Below are 21,394 nucleotides of genomic sequence, written 5' to 3' on the forward strand. Positions count from 1 at the left end.
GTGGGTTAGGTGTTGTCAGAAGATTTATTTGGGGATCTAATATTGTGAATTGGTGTGTAGCATCATAAACTGATGGGGGTAGCTAGAGGCCATGTTCTTTGTTAATTTTAACACTAATATTTGAAATTTGTGAAAGGACCTATTCCGGTCAGTGAGCCAAGCTTGGGAGTATCATTCAGTAGGGTGAATAGAGCCAGATAGCAAACTTGACAGCCTTGTCAAAAGGTGAGAAGGAGTAATTCAGTTGGCCAGTCCACACGCTGTTAAACTCTGGTTTACTTAAGAACCCAGTGAGTTGGATTACAGTTGAATAGTAGTAAGAATGAGCAGATGTGGTGCATATTGAGTTCTCGAAGGCAGTGGCTGGGTTGGTCATTAAGGCCTCTGTCACCATCAGTGTACTGAAGACAACACTTATGATTTTAGTCGATGGTGCAAAAACGAGTGGATCTTGGGTGAAAAAGGATTATGGAAGTGAGAAAGAAGAGTGCAGTAGAGACTGCTAAGTAACTTACTTTAATTTTGGAATTCAGCATCAACTCCCACAAGTGGCGGATGGATATGAGAAAACGGAGATGCACTTCAGGAGGAACTTTAGGAGTTGTGTAAGACAATGATTATGGGGTTGTGATCATAAGAGAAGCAAAACAAGTCGCAGACAAAGGTGATGTATAGTGAGAAGAGAAGGTAGCTGAGTACTGATCCTTGTCAGACTCCCACTGGAAGTAGGGCTGGGGTATTTGAGTTTTTAGTCCCTAGCAGCTGTGTAAGACAGGTATAGTAAGTTGAGAGCTGTGCCTCCAATGCCTAGTGAGTCCACAGATGAATAGAATATGGTAAATGCAACCGTTTCAAAAGTAGCAGATAAGTGGAAGACTTCGAGAATAGAAGAAAGGTGATTCTAATCTGCTGTGGGTATGAAGATGGATATATGTATGAATGCTGTTTGTGTGGTAGCGCGGTGGTAGATGCTTGACGGGAGAGTGTTAACTTGGTTGCTTGAGGAGAGGTGTGATGTGAGGCATTTGAAGACGCATCCCAGTACCTCTAAGTAGAATACGAGTTGAGATACTGAGCGATAGTTGGCAGGACATAAGGAGCCATATCAGCATATGACAGTGACATGATGTTGTATGATATGAGGGGAATGATCAGAGCTTCGAGGATCTCTCATGCACTCATAATTTGTTACAGAATTAAACCCTCTGCAAGCCCTCTTTTAAAGAGAAAAATGACAGCATGTGTGCAGAAAGGAAACTTAAAGATAAAGCAAAGTGAGCAATAACTTTGTGGGCCAGGCTGATGAGGCATATGCTCATCACAACCGTTTCTGAACACTTGTTTGCCCTTCTTTGTGTTGACTATTGCAGTTTCTTGAAGGTCATAAGTTTACCTTATTTTGAAGATTTTCAGCAAACACGATTTCCTTGACCACTGATATTGTGAGTCCATATTGCAGAAACTGGCAGTCTTCACTTTTTTCTCTCTCTTTAGTGGATACAGCTTTGCACGCGAGGGAGAGAATAACAAGTTATTAACCTTGAGAAATATTTGTGTTTATGTAAATTGAAAGCGAAATTGAACTGAAGGGTACAAAAGTGCTTCTTTTTCTGAAAAACATTTATACAGTCACGACCTCGTCTTGATGTAGGCACTAATGGTGCACCACCATCTGGTTAAAAGTGGGGTAATATTTACCATATATATATCTTGGTCATGTTTCAAGCATGTCTTGCATGGTTGCAGAAAATTATCCTAATTAACATTTATATGGTCAAATATTGATTAACTTTAAAAAATGCACCTTTTTAATTGAACTGTTTTCTGTCTCCTCTCCAACAGAATAAAAACAACTTGGATGCATGCCGTGCATTTCTTACACGGGAAAGTACAAAGTATCTCTATGGTGAAGGAGACTTAGGGTTTTCGGATGATACTGGGATTGGTAGTTTACGAAATCACATGACGTCGCTAAATTTGGATTTACAGTCCCAACACATGTATCACCATCCAAGAGATGGCAGTAGAATGAATGGGGGTAGGACGCTAGCACACAGCATTAGTGATGGACACCTGCAAGGTGGTCACTCCAACAATGATCTGTTTCAGCAGGACCCCCAGACTGCACCAGCTCAAGTTCCACCAGGTTTCAATGTTTTTAGTATGCCAAATGCAGTTAATTCTTCTAACCCAGCACAGCATCTTGGACTTCATGTGGGCCACAAGGGATCGACTGGTCCGGGTATCCAAACACCCAGATTTAACCCAATTATGGTAACGTTAAGCCCGAATCTTCAGACTGGTCGTAATACTCCTACTTCTTTGCACATCCATGGTGGCCCTCAACCTGTACTTAACAATCCACCAGGAAATTCTATATATATCAGGCCTTACATCACAGCTCAAAGTGGTACGGCCCGACAGACGCAGCAACAGCCAGGTTGGATGTCACAGTTTACCCCAATGCACCCACAACAGGTGTATCAGCCTTCTCAGCCAGGTCCTTGGACTACTCTTCCTTCATCATTTCCTACAACACATACCTCATCACAGTTATCACAGTCAAGTCAACAGGGCCACCAGACTTCTCATGTCTACATGCCCATCAGCTCACCTACTACTCCTCAACCGCCAATGCTTCATTCATCTGGTAATCCACAATCATCTTCTCATACTCAGTACAACATTCAGAATATCTCCACAGGACCTCGCAAAAACCAAATTGAAATCAAGCTTGAACCTCCGCAAAGGAATAATTCTACATTGCGATCAACAGGTGGTCGCAGCTCTTCTAACCATTCTTCCATCAACAATCAGGCTTTAACACGAAGTCAACCCACTGTTTACATAGCTGCAAGTCCACCAAATACAGATGAATTGATTAACCGAAATCAACCGAAGGTCTACATTTCAGCAAATTCCCAGGTGGGTGATGATCAGGTTCTGAGAAACCAGCCCACCCTATTCATTTCAACAAACCCTGGTGGATCAGTTGCCACTGCGCGAAATATGTCTCGTCAAGTAAGCATGGGCCCTGCATTCATTCATCATCAGCCACGAAAGAGTCGAGCAGTAGGCAATAATACTGCAGCCACCTCTCCTAGAGTGGTAGTCACTCAGCCTAACACAAAATACACTTTTAAAATCACAGTTTCTCCGAACAAACCTCCTGCTGTTTCCCCAGGCGTTGTCTCCCCAACATTTGAACCAACAAATATTTTAAATCTTCCCGATCATTTTGGAGACCCGGAAGGTATTTCGCATTTTACAGACCCTATGTTAGCACACATGGATAGGCTCAATGATGCACGGAAACTGAGCATGGGATCAGATGATGCTGCCTACACCCAAGGTAAAAAATGTCTGGTTCTTTTTGTATATGAAATTAAAAATTGTGAGCTGCAAATCATAATGTTCATTCAATTTCGTTCATGTGCCTTTTGAAGTTTGATATGCTAGTCATCATTATCCAGATAAATACGTTTCTGATTGTTAGGTTCTACTTTTGATGAGACCATTTGCATTGTTAGATGTTAGCGTTTAAATAGAGTTTGAAATCTCAGCATTGCAGTACTGCTATTTTGTTTTCCTTTGCTCTTCTAGTAAACCGCTCTCATTTACCTTGTTCTTTTGTTAGCACACCTCTCTCCACTATATCCTGTGTGCAAATTGGTAAAACAGGTTATAACTCTACAGCAATTTAGATGAATGGAGATGATGGTGTTCGTGCAGCATGCTACATAGTAAATACGTTTTACACAGCACTATATAATTCTTCCTTAATTGTTAGACTTACAGTTCATTCCTTCCATTGATAAACAAGTTTTGCTTTTTCAGTGGCAATTAAAAACTTCCATGTGCACATTTTTAAATGTTTGGAGAGGGTGAAAGATTCTCCAGCATCAATTTTGAATTGAAATAAGAGTATATTGACACTATGGAAGTTGGCTCTGCTCCCCCTGCCAGAGCCCTGTTCAATAAGGCTTCCGGTATCCTTTACATCATTTTTTTTGCTGACTGCTTCACAAGCATACATATCTGTCCTTCTCCTGCTCTGTTTTGGACATCTATGCAGATTAACAATGTTCAGTGCTATTTAGGTCTCACTTACCAGACAGCTTTTAGCTGTCAGACTAAAGCCTCTTGTGGACCATATGAAAAAGCTTAGAGCTTTGGTTGGCTTCATTGTTTCTCATGTGCTTGCTTCCTATTCAGTGGTTTGCCACCATCTAATTGTATTTGTCTCATCCTGCAACATAACCTCTTTACCTTCGTTTTTATTGCATAACTTGTATTCTTCCAAGTGCTCGCATTTAGTTAACTAATTTTTTTTCCGGTCAACACTTTGAGAGTGCACAGACTTTCTAGCTCTTTAGATGTACCCCTCTTTTGTTTCTTCATCCTGATAAATACCCACTACCCCCAAGCACACTCTGTCCTTCTCCCTCATCCTTAACGCCCTCACCCCCAAGCTTGTCCGTTGGTTTTCCCATCCTAGCACCCTTTTGAGGTTTCGCCTACAGCACGCAGGCACTGTCAGCAAAATCTATTTTCTTAAAACAAAACTTTAAAGGGGTTAGAGCTTGCCTATTAATTACCTGACTTTTATCGTAGGTTGGCTCCCATGTCACTCTTGTTTCTTTGGTTCCCATGTCACTCTTGTTTCCTTGGTTCCCATCGGTCAGCTGTTCCTCCTCCTGGGCTTTGGAGTCTTCATCCATGGCGTTACGCTTGGACCAATTTCTGTTTTCTTTGGCCAGTGTCATTTGATTGGCCAGCAAATGTTTTCTTTTTTTCTGACCTGCATGCACCAGACCGCATGCTATGTAGTCCCTCTCCTTCATCCCCTCCTCCTCACACTCCAAAAATAATAGACCCCCACCACCTCCGACCTCCATTGATTTCCCCCCTTTCAATACCCCCGTTCGCAATTTTGTTTACATGTTGCACTCCAGCGCGGGCTGCTGTGCAACATGGCTTATAGGTTAAAAAAAAGTGCTATACCGCAGTCGGCACTGACCGCGTCATAGTGCTTTTTTCACCCTTTATTTAAGCCATGTGTTAAAAAAAAAAAAGCATTGACAAAGGCTATGGATTTTGCATATGCAAAAACAATTGGCTTTGGTATGCTTGTGCTTTTCATTGGATTGCCTTTCTTCTATCCCCTGCCACAAAACGCCTCAGTTGCTCCCTCCTCCCAACTCACTTCCTATTCTTTGTCGCCTCAACCCCCCCCCCCCCGCCCCCCCATTTCGCCCTGAAAATCCTGTGGACATTTAACCTATTTTTATTTATTTATTTTGTGAGACTAAGGCAGTTGCAGTTTGCTGTAGGGTGCAGTGGGAGAACGAGGGTGAAGGGGACATTGTGTCTTATTTTAATTGCATTGAATCAGCAAATTGGCTTTGCCAATGTTTGTTCTTTTTTGTAATGCCCGGACTAGTAATGAGTCCACCACATGATGGAACAAAAATGTCTGACTTGTTAAGAGAATGTGGAAGGATTTGTAGTTCAGCTCTGACGTATGGTTTGGCAATTGTTTTTATTATAGGTTATACGTGCTTCTCCCAGAAGTTTGTAGCGTTTGCCATTGGTTGTGAGGTTTCAGAAAGTATAGTGTAAAAACGGCTACAAGTGTACAAAGTGGTTTTGAAGCTACTTGTTTGTTACGAGGCAAGTTTACAGCCTGTAGAAAGGACAATATGATAGACTTCTAGCTGCAGTTTCTTACCTTAGAATTATCCCCAGGCATCAGACTGGATCTGGAGATTATTCATGAGCAGTACCCCTGGTCACCAATAAGTGGCGTCATTCAGCTCTGCGTGGCGTTGTCTATGTCCGCGCCAGAGGTGATGTGTGCGCTGCCTAAATAGGCGCCACCCCAGCACGCGGACATCCATTCTTTTCTTTCCACACCAGTTGGCGCAGACCTGGAGAGAGCTACCCACAGTCATTTTTTCAGTGACTGTTTTTTGACTTTTGTCAAATTTTTGGAGAATTCTTCTGGTGTGGCAGGATGTCTACTAGAAAAGCTGGCTCAAGCCTTGCGGCACCTGTCACCTACTGATGTCGTTGATAGACTTTCATCTTGTTTGTCTCTTGTGCCTCGAGCGCGACCACGACGCAAAAGCCTGCGTTGACTGTTGCTCCATACACCCCAAGGTCCTGAGGGAGCGCTTTCTCAAGCTCCTTGCCTCTCGACGTATGACGTCACAATGGTCCCGGTCAAGAGGAAGGCCTCTAGATGGGTCACGGAGCCCAAGATCTTCGTCTCTCTCAAAATCGTCTTCTGGTAAGTTCCACACGAAGACAAACAGCAATAAGTGAAAGATGTCTTTGACTTCACCTAGTCTGACGAATTAATACGACGAAACGAGGGAGTGTCGTAATTTGAGGCTTGGCTCAGCAGTAGTGCCTGGTCCACTACTGCGCCTCCCTGAGTTTCCAGAAGCCAGAGCTACCCCCACCCAACTTCACGAATTTAATGAAGCTATGCACCTCATATTTGGGCTGCCCATCAACGCTGGTGCACCTGTGGACCCCGCATGTTCAGGAGGGGCCTCTTCTGGTTCTCTACTGGCAGTTCCACTCCCGGCTCCATTTTGGCCCTTGGATCCACGGATGGTTCCGGACCATCACCATTTATACCATCCTGACCTTTCCCGGTCTCGATGCAGATGCCTTTGGCGTGACTGGCGCCATCCCCACTCTCATCCTTGACTCTGATGACCCTCTGGCTCGGTGTCAGACACCCACTGCAGCCAGTTCGGAGCCTGAGCCCTATTCTTATGAGTTGGTACTTGGGGAGGATTGGGAAGGGCCACTGGACCCTGAAAAATACCAGCCACTAGACCCCAAAATGGACTGGTGTGAGGAATTGGCGGATGCCAGTGTACTAGACCCCTCTTCAGATACTGGTATAGTCTCCCCTCCTACTTAGAATACGGAGGAGAGAGCGTTTTTTGCTGTGGTAGTGAAAAGGGGGAGGAGGTCCTGGACCTTAGTCTGCCCTCAGTGGTAGTCTAGACTAACATCTTGACAGAAGTGCTTCATCTGGGAGTGCCCCTCTGGACCGCTTCTCCAATTTAATGACCCTTGTGAACAGGACAATTGCTCACCGCCACTGCCCCACCCTAGGAGACCCCAGTGTCTTCATGCAATACCCTACAACATAGAGCTTGGTGGTCCAAGTAAATGTTTTCTTCCACCTGCCTGGCTCAGCAGCCCATTAACACAGTGTGCCTTTTGGAATGTTACTCTCGAGCTCTGTGGGATTCAGTTGCACAGGTGCTGCTCGTGGTCCCAGAGGAGGCTCTGGTCATACTCTCACAAGCAATGGCAGATGAGAGAGATGCAGCTCAGTTCACAATCCGTTGTGGGCTGAACACAACTGACTCGCTAGTCAGAGTGGTTTCTTAGACAGTGGCCTTACGGCACCTCACCTGGCTGAGGATGACTGGCTTTTCAGGGGATGTTCAAACATCGCTTATGGACCTGACCTTTGGCTCCCGTCTCTTTGGAGACCATGTGGGCTTAGGGTTGGAGCACTTCAAGGATAGCAAAGCTACGGCCAGGTCCTTGGGCCTTTCCATAGCCCCGTCAACTCCAGTCCACCTTTCGCTCCTTACGTGGCCACGGAAGGGGCTTCCAGCTGCGTCTTTACCCACCCAGCAACCACAGCGTGGTTGGGGATGCGATACCCACAGACCCCGTGGGTCTCCCAGTCCAACCCCTTCCTCCCCCCAGCAGTCGCAGCTTCCAAGCCACTTTAGTTTGCCCTCCAACTACAATGGGCACCCATTGTGAGGTAGGACATGCCAACACCTGCCCCACTGGAGGTCGATAACATCAGACTGCTGGGTTCTTCAGATTGTCCGAAGGGGCTACTTCCGCCGCTTAGTGACTTTCCCGCCACCCATTTGTGACCAGCCAAAGGAGGAGCATCTCTCCTTACTACGTCAGGAAGTGGCGGCCCTCTTGGCCAAGGGAGCCAAAGAGAGGGTGGCAATGGCAGAAATAGGTTATGGTTGTTATACCCGCTACTTTCTGCTGCTCTAAATAGACCGAGCCATTCATCCTAGCCTAGACCTGCGCCCTCTCAATTTCTTCCTCAAAAAGGAGAAATTCAAAATGCTCACGCTCGCTCAAACCCTGACTGCCTTGGACCCAAGAGACTGGATGGTGACGTTGGACTTGCAGGATGCGAGCTTCCACATTCCCATCCTGCCTGCCCACAGACCTTCACCGTAGAACACGAGCTCAGTAAATTTGCTGTGCTCCCAATAGGCCTTAACAGTGCCCCTCTGGTTTTCAGCAATGTGATGGGGGTGGTTGCAGCTCATCTGTAGAGATCAGGGGTACGAGTCTTCCCCTATCGACGATTGGCTGTCGACGGCGGGCTCGCCCTGGGCAGTTGTCTCCCACTTCTAGACTACTGCACTCGCTGGGGTTCCCTATTAATGTGCCGAGGTCACACCGCCTTCCTTTTTAAACTCTCCCTTTCATCTGAGCTGTTCTGGACACAGTGCAGTTTCAGGCTCATCCTCCCGATATAACAATAAATTTTGAGTGGGGGGTCAAAGGGAAAAATATTTACCGACCCTATGGTTACCAATCCCTTTACCTTAATGCAATAACGACAAACGAAAACCAGGGTCAAAATTTAGGAAGTCAGGAAAACAGCACAAACGTGAACAGTATCATTGATATTGAATCCCATCAGCCACTAAAAGTAGCGTACATCATCATTTAGGATTCAACCATACACTCGCCGCCAGTTCAGGAGAACTATGTGGTGTATGAACAGAGAAGAAGAAATGAAATTCACAACTCCAAATCTAATATGATGTCGCTAAAGTGCAGTTAGATGTGGTTGATGGTGTTTAAGCAGTGCAGAAAAACAAAAACAAAATCAGTGAGTGCAAGTGTTAAAAACATCTACTGGGTCAGTACAACCATTTTATTAATAACTGACCAAGTGATGAGACTAAAAAACAGTGCAAAAGCAATAACTGCTAGTGTCCTAGAGTTGGTCTACATGTTTCAGCCTATTGATTGAGCGCCAATCAGGCTTTCGTCAGGACCAGAATAACCATGCTACTGCTGTATAGTGTATTATCCCAAAAAGAAATGAAAATACAAAACCTACTTGAATGCAGGTTCTGAAGCACTCCCGAGTATTCGTGGAGTAATACTCAAATCCCCTCAACGTAGGGGGTCTCTCCTCACTCCACCTGGCATCCGCTCAGATGAATGAGGCCCCGCTCTATCCGTCGGTACCTCCGGCTGTGTAGAGCTGGACGGGGATAGTCAAGTCCAGGATATTCAAGCTATGATACTGATGTTTCTGCCTCTACCCTGGTTGCGGTGAGACTGACTCTGAAGCTGTTGGGCTTTATGGATTCCTACATCCTTCTTGTGATGACATATGCAGGCTCTGCAGTGGGACCTCTGAAGTTCCAGAGGGCGCAACATAGTTCAGATCTCGGAGGGAACTGCCAAATATCTACAGTTGTGGCTGACGAACCGCGGCTGGGTCAGGGGTCTCCCTTCTCAGAGACAGATGCTTTGCTCCTGGAATGGGGCGGCCACCTGGGAGAGGTGGAGATCAGAGGCCTCCGGTCTCAAAGCGGAATATGGACTCCGCATCAGAATTTCGTAGCTCCAGGCGATCTGGCTGGCATTGAAAGCCTTTTTGCTTTCCATCAAGGGAAGGCTAATGTAGGTGCTCACGACAACACCACCCTCATTTGGTACTGCAACAAACAGGCAGAGTGGGTTTGTGGACCCTTTGTCGAGAGGCCCTTTGCCTCTGGACATGGATGGAACACCAGGACCTATCCCTGGTGGTTCAACAACTGGTGGACACTGAACGCCAGGGAGAACAAACTCAGTTGAAGATGCCTAATGGATCACGAGTGGCATCTCTATCCAGAGGTGGTACAAGGTCTTTGTCAGCAGTGGGGAGGGCCTTTGGTTATATCTGTTAACCACCTCCGAGAATGCCCAATATCAGCGGTTTTGCACAAAGGAGTTTCCAAGGTGGCTCTCGCTCAGAGATGCTTTTCCTCTCGCGTGCAGCTTAGGCCTCCTGTACGTCTTTCCACTCATACAACTCCTGTTCAAAGGTCTCCAGATGACCAGGAACGACTGGGCCCAGGTCGTCCTTGTGGCTCCCGACTGGATCTGGAGAGTTTGGTATCCCGAGCTGTTTAGCACGGACTCTGATCAGGCAACAGTCCGCCTCCAGGCGTGGAGATTGAGGAGCGACAATTGGCAGCTTTTGACCTTCTTCCCCGAGGTCTGCAATATTATCTTGGCACCCAGGCGTCCCTCTACCAAGACAGCCTGCCATTGGGACAAGTTTATGGCATGGTGTACAGAGAATTAGGCCGGCCCTCTTTCTGACACCCATACCTATGACCATCCCCCCCAGGTTCCTCCCTTCATCATTTCTCTTGCCCAGCAGGGCTTTGCTTTGGGTACCTTAAAGTGCTATCTTTCTGCCATTTCAGCCTTTCTGCGGTTGACAGATCAGCCTTCCTTGTTCAGATCCACTGTTTTAAATAGGTTCTTGAAAGGTCTGCCACATGTTTCCTCCTTCACCTTGCCTCAGTAGGATCTTAATCTATTACTCACTTTTCTGATGTGCGCTTCCTTTGAACCACTGCACAACTGTCCTCGCAGACTCCTTGCCATCAAGACTGCCTTCCTGGTGACAGTAACATATGTATGTAGGGTCGGTGAGCTTCAGACTTTGTCGTCTGAGCCTCGCTACCTGAACATTTCCCAGACAAGCTGGTTCTTCGCACTAGAGCTTCCTTTTTGCCGAAAGTTGTCACTGCCTTTCAAGCAGGCCAGTCCACCACCCTGCCTACCTTTTACCGCTCTGCCACTTCTCTTTAAGGAAGAGGTGGGACTCCACAGCCTGAACGCAAAAGCGCGTTGTCGTTCTAACTTGACTGCACTGAAGGGTTCCAGGTGGATGATCAACTCTTCGTGGGGTATGTCAGAGCAAAGAAAAAAAGAGGTCATGCAGAAATGGGCAATCTCGCGATGGATCATACTTTGTATTAAAATCTGTTATGTATTGGCCAAGAAACAACCCCCAGAGAGCTTACGGGCTCATAACACCAGAGCCACTGCCTCCACCACTGCGTTAGCAAGCAGTGTTCTGGTCCTGGGCATCTGCCAGGCAGCAACGTGAGCTTCTCTGCACATGTTCACCACCCACTACTGCCTGGACAGTCTAATCCATCAAGATGGGCACCTCGTCCGTTCAGTCCTACAAGACGCTTTGGTGTGAAATTGTTTTGCAGACCTACCTCCTAGGAGATTTGCTTGGGTATCTATTCTAAGGTAAGATATTTGCAGCTAAAATTCTCTATTATATGAACAAGTTACTTACCTTCAGAAACTTTTTATCTGGTAGAGACTTTATCTAGCCGCAGATTCCTTACCGACCCCCATCCTCCCCCAAACAGATTTCTAGGGACGGGGCAGTTCCCCTTTTAGGGCCCTAGTTTTTCCACAGCATTGGTCAGTGTTCTTTATGGCTCCGCGCTTCTGGTGTGGAAAGTAATAAAAAGAGACTGACAGTGCGCTTGGGTGGCGCCTATGTAGACACCCCGCGCATCACTTCAGGCCCGGACAACACCATGCGGATAGAATGCCACCTATCTGCGTGAAGGGGTAATGCTCACAAAAAGGTTTGGATCTAGACTGACGCCTGGGCATAATTCTAAGGTCAGGAAACTGCAGCTAGATAGTCTCTACCATATAAGGAGTTACCAAAGGTAAGTAACTTGTTCAACAGCCTAGATGGGCTTACATGACAAGGCTATTTGCCAGGGATTAGGGAATCCGACAAATAGTATTGAATTGGGTTTTTTTGTATCTGTTTATCAAACTGGGTATTAAACAAGTCTATCATTCTGATTGTTGTGTTCATGACAATCTTGGACCATGAGATCTAATGCATTGAGTTTGGGATATTCCTCTTTATACTTTACTCCTGTATTGAAAAATTCATGATTAAAGCTTAATAGTAGGAGTTGTATATTTTGGCGAGCTGTTTCAATTACTTCTCATTGCTGCCTTGTGTGATTAGGCGTGACTGAACCACCATGTCCACACCATGTCGGGGCGACTTTTCACCCTGTGTCCAGTGGCACTGCCAATGCTGCATTTGCATATTCTTGCTGACTGATCAAACCATTTTACTCCTGTATTACTCAAATCGCTTTTCACTATTTAACTCTTAGAACTTCGTAAAACCGTCATGCAAGGAAAGCCATTTCCTTAGGTTTTTTCTCATGTTCAAAATGGGCCATCCGAACCTCTAATTCAGAACACGTACAAGCGCTGTATTAATCAGAAGCAGTTTATTGACCCAATGCATTTCGGGCCTTGATTGGCCCTTCGTCAGGGGAAACTGAAATTAACAATAAGACAGACATTACAAAATATCCTCCGTAATATATTATGAGTATCTCATGTGAAGAAAATCTTATACTTTTAAATTGTCCTTCATTCCTCCTTAATTGACACATGCCATTGAAACAGAATTACCCTTAAAAACGTCATGGTCCCCTGTTATTGCGAGCAACATTCTTTCTCCTTACTAGATTTCAACCGTTCAAAAATCTCACACATTAAACCATTATGGCTGCAACACCACACACAGACTCTTCGTTCTTTCCCCTCATTTTTAAAAAACCTTTTCTCTCTGTATTCCCTTTTCTACTCCCTGTTTCCTTTCCTCCCCGTGAAAACACCTTTCATTCATATTCATAGCTCTTAAATCCGTAACTCCCCTCTACACATAACCGTGACTGTGCTTCGTAACCCTCCTGCTGAAATTCACCCTCTGCGTACTTGCTAATCGGCAACCATCCTTTTCTCACCATCTGAAAACGAATTATTCCCTGTCTTTAGCCTCTACCCAAATTTAAACCTGGTGTGCAGCCCATGTGACCCTTTGCTATTACCACGTGATTTCCTACTGAAACACCCGTTGCTTTCCCAAATCTCCCAAGACCACTACATCTCCCACAATACCCCTAAGCATATTGTGAATGTTCCGTGTTTCTACACTCATTTAGCATGGGTCTCAAAGAGACATTTTAAATCCATTAAAGTCTTCGTAATCAACATGACAATTTGACGAATGTCTGTCTAAAGGATGCTCAGTTGTATTCTTTTACACTGACCTATTGGCTGCACCCCTTTTTGCAATGAATCTTCAGGCTTGGTTTTTCTGCTACATTATGTGTCTCTGGATGCATAATGTTAATCATTTGACTAAGCAGATCTTGCACAGTGATTGGCTATTCTTTGCCAGGAGTATAATCTGGTTTTGTTGGTCTCAATAGAAACATATATTGTGTTAACAACACTTTTTTGATACAAACATCTTTGTGACCATTGGCTCCTACTATTCTCTTGGGCCCTGTAAGTTATTTTTATTGTTCCTTGACAATCTGTTGATGGAATTCCCTGGAACATGTATCATAGAAATTTTTTATTCGAGCTGTCAAATGTTCCAGCAAATGCATAGCATTGCCTCCTTTAAGTATGACATGGTGGAGCTTTTGAATTATAAACAGGTGCCAGATTAGGTTTCAATGGGTCATGTATTTCGCTGTATTTTGTCCCTTAATGCATCATGATCACTAATCTCTTCAAGTGACACAAGGGCAAATATGTGAGCAGAAAAAGTACATTAGTTTTGTACCTGCACATCCCATCCTGTTTTATAGTAGACAGTGTTACACCACTGGCCACCAAAAGAGCTTATGTATTACATTTTCTGATGGATACATCTGCCAGTGGATTCCTCACCTTGCGAATATCCCCTGCGCCAGCAACATTCGGAAACTTTTGTAGCAGTCCACGCCGATGAGGTCGAAGACTATGTCACAGAGAAACGGCTCCTCTCGCGACTCCGCTGACGTCACCGGCTCCATAAGAAGACCTCGCCGGCGTGATGACGTCAGTTCCCTTTTTTCCGCGCCGTCGACTCCAACGGATTTTTGGTAGCTTCACTGTTACTTTGTGTTTCTTCTGGATTTCTCTGTTTCTCTTTCGAAAAAGATGTCGACAAAGAAATCGGGCTTCAAGCCCTGTCGTGAATGTGGCAAACATATGTCCATCACGGATCCACATGACGACTGTGTATGGTGTTTATCATCTGTCCATGATGTGGATGGTTGTTCTTGCTGTCGCAAGATGAGCTCCAAGGCTAAAAGAAAGGGAGGCGAAACTCTTCATCGCTAGGATGAAAAAGGAGAAGAGAGGAAGAAGGAAGTTGAGAACGAGGTCGGTGTTGGCGTCTAAGTCGACTTCGGGGCATGCTTCACGATCCAAGAAGCACAAGAAGAGGAGAAATTCTTCTCGACGTCACTCTGACAAGAGTTCGGCTCCGAAGTCGAAGTCACCAACTCAACGCCGTAAGGACTCTGTGTCTCCTTCACCCGTTCCGGATTCGCCTCCTGGTCCTTCTTCTCCAGTGGCTTCACCGGCTCCGGCTACATCTCCGGCTCCGGTTCCATCTCCGACGCCGGTTCCATCTCCGGCTCTGGGTTCATCTCCGGCTCCGTCTCCGGCCCCGGTTGAGGAGCTTCAAGCACCGGGTGAGCCTGCGACGCCGCTTATTCCACCGTCGGCGCCGGTTGGCCCGAGTCCGGTGATGCCTGACCAGTACCCTGCGTTCCCTGGACCAGGTCAGCACCCCTCGCATTATTTAAATGCTATGTACGGGGTATTTTCGAGAGCCATGTACACCACTGGTGCACCTGCGGGTCCGATGGGTCCAATGGCCTTCAATTTGGGGGTGCCGCAAGTCTATCCGCAGGCCCCTTTCATGCCATTTTTTCCAGCGACGCCGTCTTGGCATCTACCGGCGCCGAGGACGTCGACGCCGCTTCCTTCTTCACCGGCGCCGGCTCGACCTCGTTCGCCGCCTGCTCCTGCGGATCCACGTTCGACGCCGGCGCCGTCTGATTCGAACACTGCACCGCCGACGCCGCTTGGACCAATTCGGTCCAGAAGGGAAGCTCAAAGGGTGATTGATGAGCGAAGGTACCTTCTGGAAGAAGTAGAAGAAGGAGAGCTGGTGGAATCTGACGAGGTTTTTGAGGAACTTAAAGAGGCTAGTGGATTGGATTTGTCTCCTGAGTGGGAAATTACTCCACCTTCCGATGAACCCTCGAAGGATGTGGCTCCATATCATGCAGTCATCAGGAAGGCTGCAGAACTGTTAGATCTTCAGTTGCCTACTACTGAATTCAAATCAAATATTCTGACTGAAGTATTGCATTCTCCCACTGCAGTTTCAGAGCCGTTGTTACCTTTTAATGAGGCCATTATTGACCCTGTGTTGGAGGTGTGGCGTAAGCCTTTTTCTGCTCCCGCAGTCTCTAAGACGGTTGCTAGAAGGTATAAGGCCGCTCCAGGGGACCCTGAGTTCTTAACATCGCATCCATCGCCTGAGAGCCTGGTGGTTCAGGCGGCTTGTTCAGGAAAATCCAAGGGTGCTTTTCCTCAGGTTCCAGGTGACAGAGGCTGAAAAGTTAGATCAGTCGGCCAAAAAGGTCTTTTCATCGGCCAGCATTGCACTTAAATCAACAAATGCCACTTGCCTCTTGGGACGCTATATTCATGCGCTCATGGACTCTGCGAAGAAATTGGCACCAAAACTATCTGAGGAGGATAGGGTTGGCTTTAATGAGGTCTTGACTGATGCCCAGGCAGCAGCACGTCAGGTGATTCAGAGTGGGCTGGACACGGCGGATTCAGTGGCAAGAGTCATGGGGTCTTCTGTTGCCACCAGGAGGGGTGCGTGGCTGAAGTCTTCAGAGTTTTTCCCGGATGTACAGTCAACTCTGTTGGATTTGCCATTTGATGGATCTGGTTTATTTGGTAAAAAGGCAGATGCTGCTCTTGAACGTTTTAAGGAAAGCAAGGCTACGGCTAAGTCTTTGGGCCTTCAATCCCAGTCAAGGGGGTTGTTTAAAAGATACAGAGGTTTCGGAAGGGCAACCTTTCGTTCCTACAGGCAGACCCAACAGCAGCAGCAGCAAGGCTCTTTGTCTAAAGGATACAGAGGTAGAATCAGGGGTCGCTCACGTGGCCGTCAACTCTCCTCCTCTTCAGCCCCTCCTTCCACCGCAAAGCAGCCCTAGATCCACCATTCTGGATCATGTTGGTCCTGTGGGGGGGGCCGGCTTACCAATTTTCTACAAGATTGGGAATCTGTAACTACAGATCTTTGGGTTCTAGATCTTGTAGAAAATTGGTATGCCCTTCCCTTTCGGGAATTCCCTCAAAATTAACCTCCTTGTCAAGGGGCTTGCTCAGAGAACCACCGTCTTCTCCTGCAGGAGGAAGTCCTGAAGTTGTTTCATAAAGGTGCGATAGAGGTGGTTCCAGAGCAGGAGAGGGGTCAGGGATGCTACTCCCGGTATATCCTGATTCCGCAGAAGGATGGCAGATTGCGTCTGATATTGGACCTCAGAATCTTGAATCTTTTTCTAAAGCAAGAGAAGTTCAAGATGCTCACCCTTGCTCAGGTTCTTCAAGCGCTGAATCAGGAGGACAGGATGGCGTCGATTGACTTGCAGGATGCGTATTTTCACATCTCCATCCCGAAGTCGCACAGGAAGTATCTCCGGTTTACGGTAGGGTCGCAACCTTATCAGTTTGCGGTCCTTCCGTTTGGTCTTACTACTTCACTCTGAGTCTTCACAAAGGTGATGGCAGTGGTGGCAGCCCATCTCAGAAGGTCGGGGATCTGTTTTCCCCTATCTGGACGACTGGCTGATCAAAGCGGAGTCGCCAGAGAAGGTGCTGCGTCATCTGCACCATACAACTCAGCTGTTGTTCAAATTGGGTTTCTCGATAAACGTGCCCAAATCTCACCTGGTGCCCTCTCAGCGCAACCTGTTCATAAGGGCGGTACTGGACACTACTGTGTGTCGAGCATTCCCTCCTCCTCAAAGGATTCTCGACATACAGGAAATGATTCCTTTGTTTTACAATGGAGCGGTCGTTCCAGTTCTGAAGGTCCTTCACCTGCTCGGTCTGTTTGCTTCCTGTTGGTCAACCATGCACGCTGGCACTTGAGGGCGCTCCAGTGGTGCCTCCGCAGGCAGTGGTATCGGCACAAAGGAGATCTCAGGGAGTCTGTGAGGATCTCCAGAGAAGCTGTGGCGGATCTGTCTTGGTGGAGCGTGGAGGGCAATCTGTCTCAAGGAAAGCCCTTTCATCTACCTCCATCGGTGGCCACAGTGATTACGGATGCATCCACTTTAGGGGTGGGGTGCTCATATGGGGGATCTGGAGATCAAGGGTCTTTGGTCTCCAGAGGAAAGGTTGCTTCACATCAACCTTCTGGAATTGCGGGCGATTCGTTTAGCACTCAAGGCCTTCCTCCCTTCACTTCGCGGTCAGTCTGTTCAAGTCCTGACGGACAACACTACTGCGATGTGGTATGTCAACAAACAGGGAGGAGTGGGGTCTCTTTGTCTTTGCAGAGAGGCCCTGCTTCTATGGTCCTGGGCTCCGGTTCATCTGATTTGTCTGATGGCAAATCATCTGGCCGGGGTGCTGAACGTGCGTGCAGACAGTCTCAGTCGGCAGTTCTCTGCCGACCACGAGTGGAGGCTCCATCTGGAGGTGGTTCATCACGTTTTTCGGATGTGGGGAACTCCTCGGGTGGACCTGTTTGCCACTCAAGAGAACGCTCACTGCCAGTCATTCTGCAGTCTCCAGTATCCGATGCAGGGAACGTTGGGGGACACGTTTCAGTTGAGTTGGACCTCACGACGCCTTTACGCGTTTCCTCCCATACCCTTGATTCCTCGGGTTCTGAGGAAGATTTGCCAAGACCGGGCCCAAGTCCTATTGATCGCCCCGGATTGGCCAAGAAGGGTGTGGTATACAGATCTTCTCCACCTCTCCTCGTGCCCTCCGCTCCGTCTCCCTCTGAGGGCAGACCTCCTCTTGCAATCGGAGGGGCAGGTTCTACACCCCCACCTCCAGAGCTTACACCTTCATGCCTGGAGATTGAACGGGGCAACCTGAACTCTTTTTCTCTCCCACCTGATGTGGTAGATATAATTTTGTCTGCCAGACGTCATTCCACCAAATCTATCTATTCCTATAGGTGGTCTAAATTTGTTCTCTGGTGTGGAGAGAAGTCAATTGATCCTTTGAAGGCTCGTTTATCTGACATTCTGCAGTTTGCCCTTTCTCTTGCTCAGCAAGGCTTTGCTGTGGCTGCTGTAAAGGGATACTTATCGGCTTTGTCGGCTTTCCTTTGCTTGCCGGATCAGCCGTCATTATTCAAATCACCTATTGTTATTCGTTTTCTTAAGGGCCTCACAAACAGGTTTCCTCCTACTCCCTTTATTGTTCCTCAATGGGACTTAAACCTTGTATTAACTTATCTTATGGGTTCTCCCTTCGAGCCCTTACACAAGTGTCCCTTGAGATTGTTGTCTTTTAAGACTGTTTTTCTCATTGCAATCACCTCGGCAAGGAGGGTAAGTGAGCTTCAAGCTCGAAGTTCAAAACCCCCGTTCTTGACCATTCATGCTGAATAAATGGTACTCGGGACCAGGGCTGCATTTCTGCCTAAGGTCCTAACTCCCTTCCATCTGGGGCAGTCCATTACCCTTCCTATCTTCTATCCTCCCCCTCACCCTTCCAAGGAGGAGGAGAGACTTCACCGCTTGGACCCTAAGAGGGCGGTGAGCTTCTATCTGGACAGGACAAAAGACTTCAGAGTTGATGACCAGCTCTTCGTGGGCTTTGTTGGATGCAGGAAAGGTCAAGCGGTGTACAAGCGCACCCTTTCCAGATGGATTGTCTTGTGCATCAAGATATGCTACTCTTTGGCTTGTAAGGAACCTCCAGAGGGTTTAAGGGCTCATTCCACTAGAGCAAAGTCTTCCACTTCTGCTTTGTCTAGGGGTGTTCCTGTGGAGGACATTTGTAGGGCGGCAACTTGGGCCTCCCTCCACACCTTCGCAAAACATTATTGCTTGGACACCGAGGTGAAGAGGGACGGACACTTTGCTTGTTCCGTCCTTCAGGACTTTCTGATATAGAAGGGTGGACACCCTCCTCCGGGATTGGGGACTGCTGTGGGATTCTATTCACAAGGTGAGGAATCCACTGGCAGATGTATCCATCAGAAGAACAAGTTACTTACCTTTTGGTAATGCTTTTTCTGGTGGATACAGTATCTGTCTATGGATTCCTCACTGACCCACCCGCCTCCCCGTTGTCCATCCTTCTATACCTGCAATTCTATTAATGGTGTTTCAAAATGGGTTTTGTTACTGTCAAAGGCATTGTGTTATTTCTTTTGCCTTTCTACTTATTCTCCACACTGTGTGTGTTGCTTTGTATATTATGTACTGTGTATACTGTGTATATATGGCTGTCAGTCCGTCCGTGTGCCTCGAAGGCACGGAAAAAAGGGCGGAACTGACGTCATCACGCTGACTAGGTCTTCTTATGGAGCCGGTGACGTCAGCGGAGTCTCGAGCGGAGCAGTGTCTCTGACGTTGTCTTCGACCTCATCGGCGTGGACTGCTACAAAAGTTTCCGAATGTTGCTGGCGCAGGGGATATTCACAAGGGGAGGAATCCACAGGCAGATAGTGTATCCACCAGAAAAAGCGTTACCGAAGGTAAGTAACAGAACCAAGCCTTTGCCTGAGGCGAACTTGCTCTGTGTCTCTTTCGCAATGCCTCAAAAGTGCCACTCCATCTTTAAAACTGTCAAAGCAATTGCATCCACACCTGCTGACACAAAGCCTGTCTTAATTGTTCCACCCATGGCGCACTCCACTTGTAAGAAAGGAGAAAACCATGGTTTTTTTTGGGCAACATACCACTAGCTGATAACGCAAACCCCACGCATGTTTACCAAACACTATTATGTGAACATGCCATCTATCAATGGTTAGTCAAACAATCTAAGTATTTTATTTCAGTCATCTGCATCAAACAGTTGCTAGCCACCTCTTTATGAGAATATTACTTTTATGTCTATGCAAGGCATGTGTTTCTACAGCCACACATGATACGAACAGAAAATGTTACTTACCCTGTAAGTATCGGTTTGTAGCTTGTGCGTAGAATGTGCCCACCTGTCTCCTGGTAAGGATGTGTTAATGCAGATCACTTTTTCTATTAATTAGTTCACACCGGACAGTGCACGGAGCTTCATGCTATGCTTACTTCAAACTCTATAAACATACTGACCTGCTTTGCGAAAATAACCTATCCTGGAGTCATTTCACCTCATGCACATAGCATTTTTCTCTCTGTTTATTCACTTGATGAAATGTCAACTATACGTAGAGGTGGCTGAAGTTTTTCATTCAATACATTTGATTTATTCTTATGCAATATATTTGATAAAACGCTCGAGTACCTGGCTCCCACTCTCCTCACACCTCATCATCCACAACTGTTAGTTGTGGTTTTGTCACCATTACTATACTACAAACATATGACCTGTCTTACGTTTTTTCATGTGCATCCAGTCCTTCCGTTTTTTAAATAATCCCCACCTCTACTGACAACATTGTCCTCTGGTGCAAACAGTTTAGTAATGAGCATCTGACTATCTAACTATGCCGGTGAAGGTCAAACCTGTTCCACCTACACTAAAATAGTTTTAGAGATGATATTGAGTCATTGTGAAATGGTATGCAAAGCATCGAGAACAAGGTAAACGTGATAGTGGGGAGGATTTAAAATATCTAGTATAATTCACTTTGAAAGTCATCGCATCTGAGGAGAAGTCTGTGTCATAAATGACTGGGTGGCTATCCACAAGCTTAAACTAACCGCCCAAGAAACAAAATGCATACCCTTACTACATTTTACTTGTGCAATAGTAGCTCTCCCAGCAGGCTAGCTATTAATTAGAAATGTGTTTGGTTGACTTTGCAGTTTTTCGTCTCTCATGAACATGTTCCACAGGATAAGTGATAGTTTTACATATCCGTACAGATGTTATATTTGTATTCAGTATCTTTTTACCAGCTTTGTTTGCTGCGAAAATTCGAGCTATATTTTAATAATAAGGTCTTTGTCTATAGTACAAGTGTTTGGAGGGACGGAAGGAATGCTGTTTTGCTAGGTGTGCCCTAGCGCTCTGAATGCCAGTTGAAAGCAGAGCTGCATGCCATGGCAGTTTACTCTAGTAGTGTAAAATTTGTCTTGGACTGAATGTCGAGGATTACTGTTTCTCTTTAGCTATCCATTTAAAACTTTATGGGATTGTGTGAACATTTCTAGAAGCTTCATCCCTTCATATCTTGACTCCTAGGGTTCTAAACAGAAGATTGTGATGTCCCTGTAAAATTCCTTTC

General features: G+C 46.4%; 1 protein-coding gene across 3 annotated transcripts in view; it reads left to right on the forward strand.

Annotated features, from left to right (window-relative positions):
• TAB2 (TGF-beta activated kinase 1 (MAP3K7) binding protein 2) overlaps positions 1 to 21,394 on the forward strand; it is a 280,656-nt gene that overhangs the window by 180,591 nt on the left and 78,671 nt on the right. For all 3 annotated transcript variants that reach the window (XM_085611640.1, XM_085611643.1, XM_085611642.1), the window contains one exon: positions 1,843 to 3,352. In XM_085611640.1, coding sequence (XP_085467766.1) covers positions 1,843 to 3,352 — 1,510 coding nt within the window. The remainder of the gene's footprint in view (positions 1 to 1,842; positions 3,353 to 21,394) is intronic.

Source organism: Triturus cristatus, chromosome 6 (assembly GCF_964204655.1).
Source record: "Triturus cristatus chromosome 6, aTriCri1.1, whole genome shotgun sequence".
NCBI lineage: Eukaryota > Metazoa > Chordata > Amphibia > Caudata > Salamandridae > Triturus > Triturus cristatus.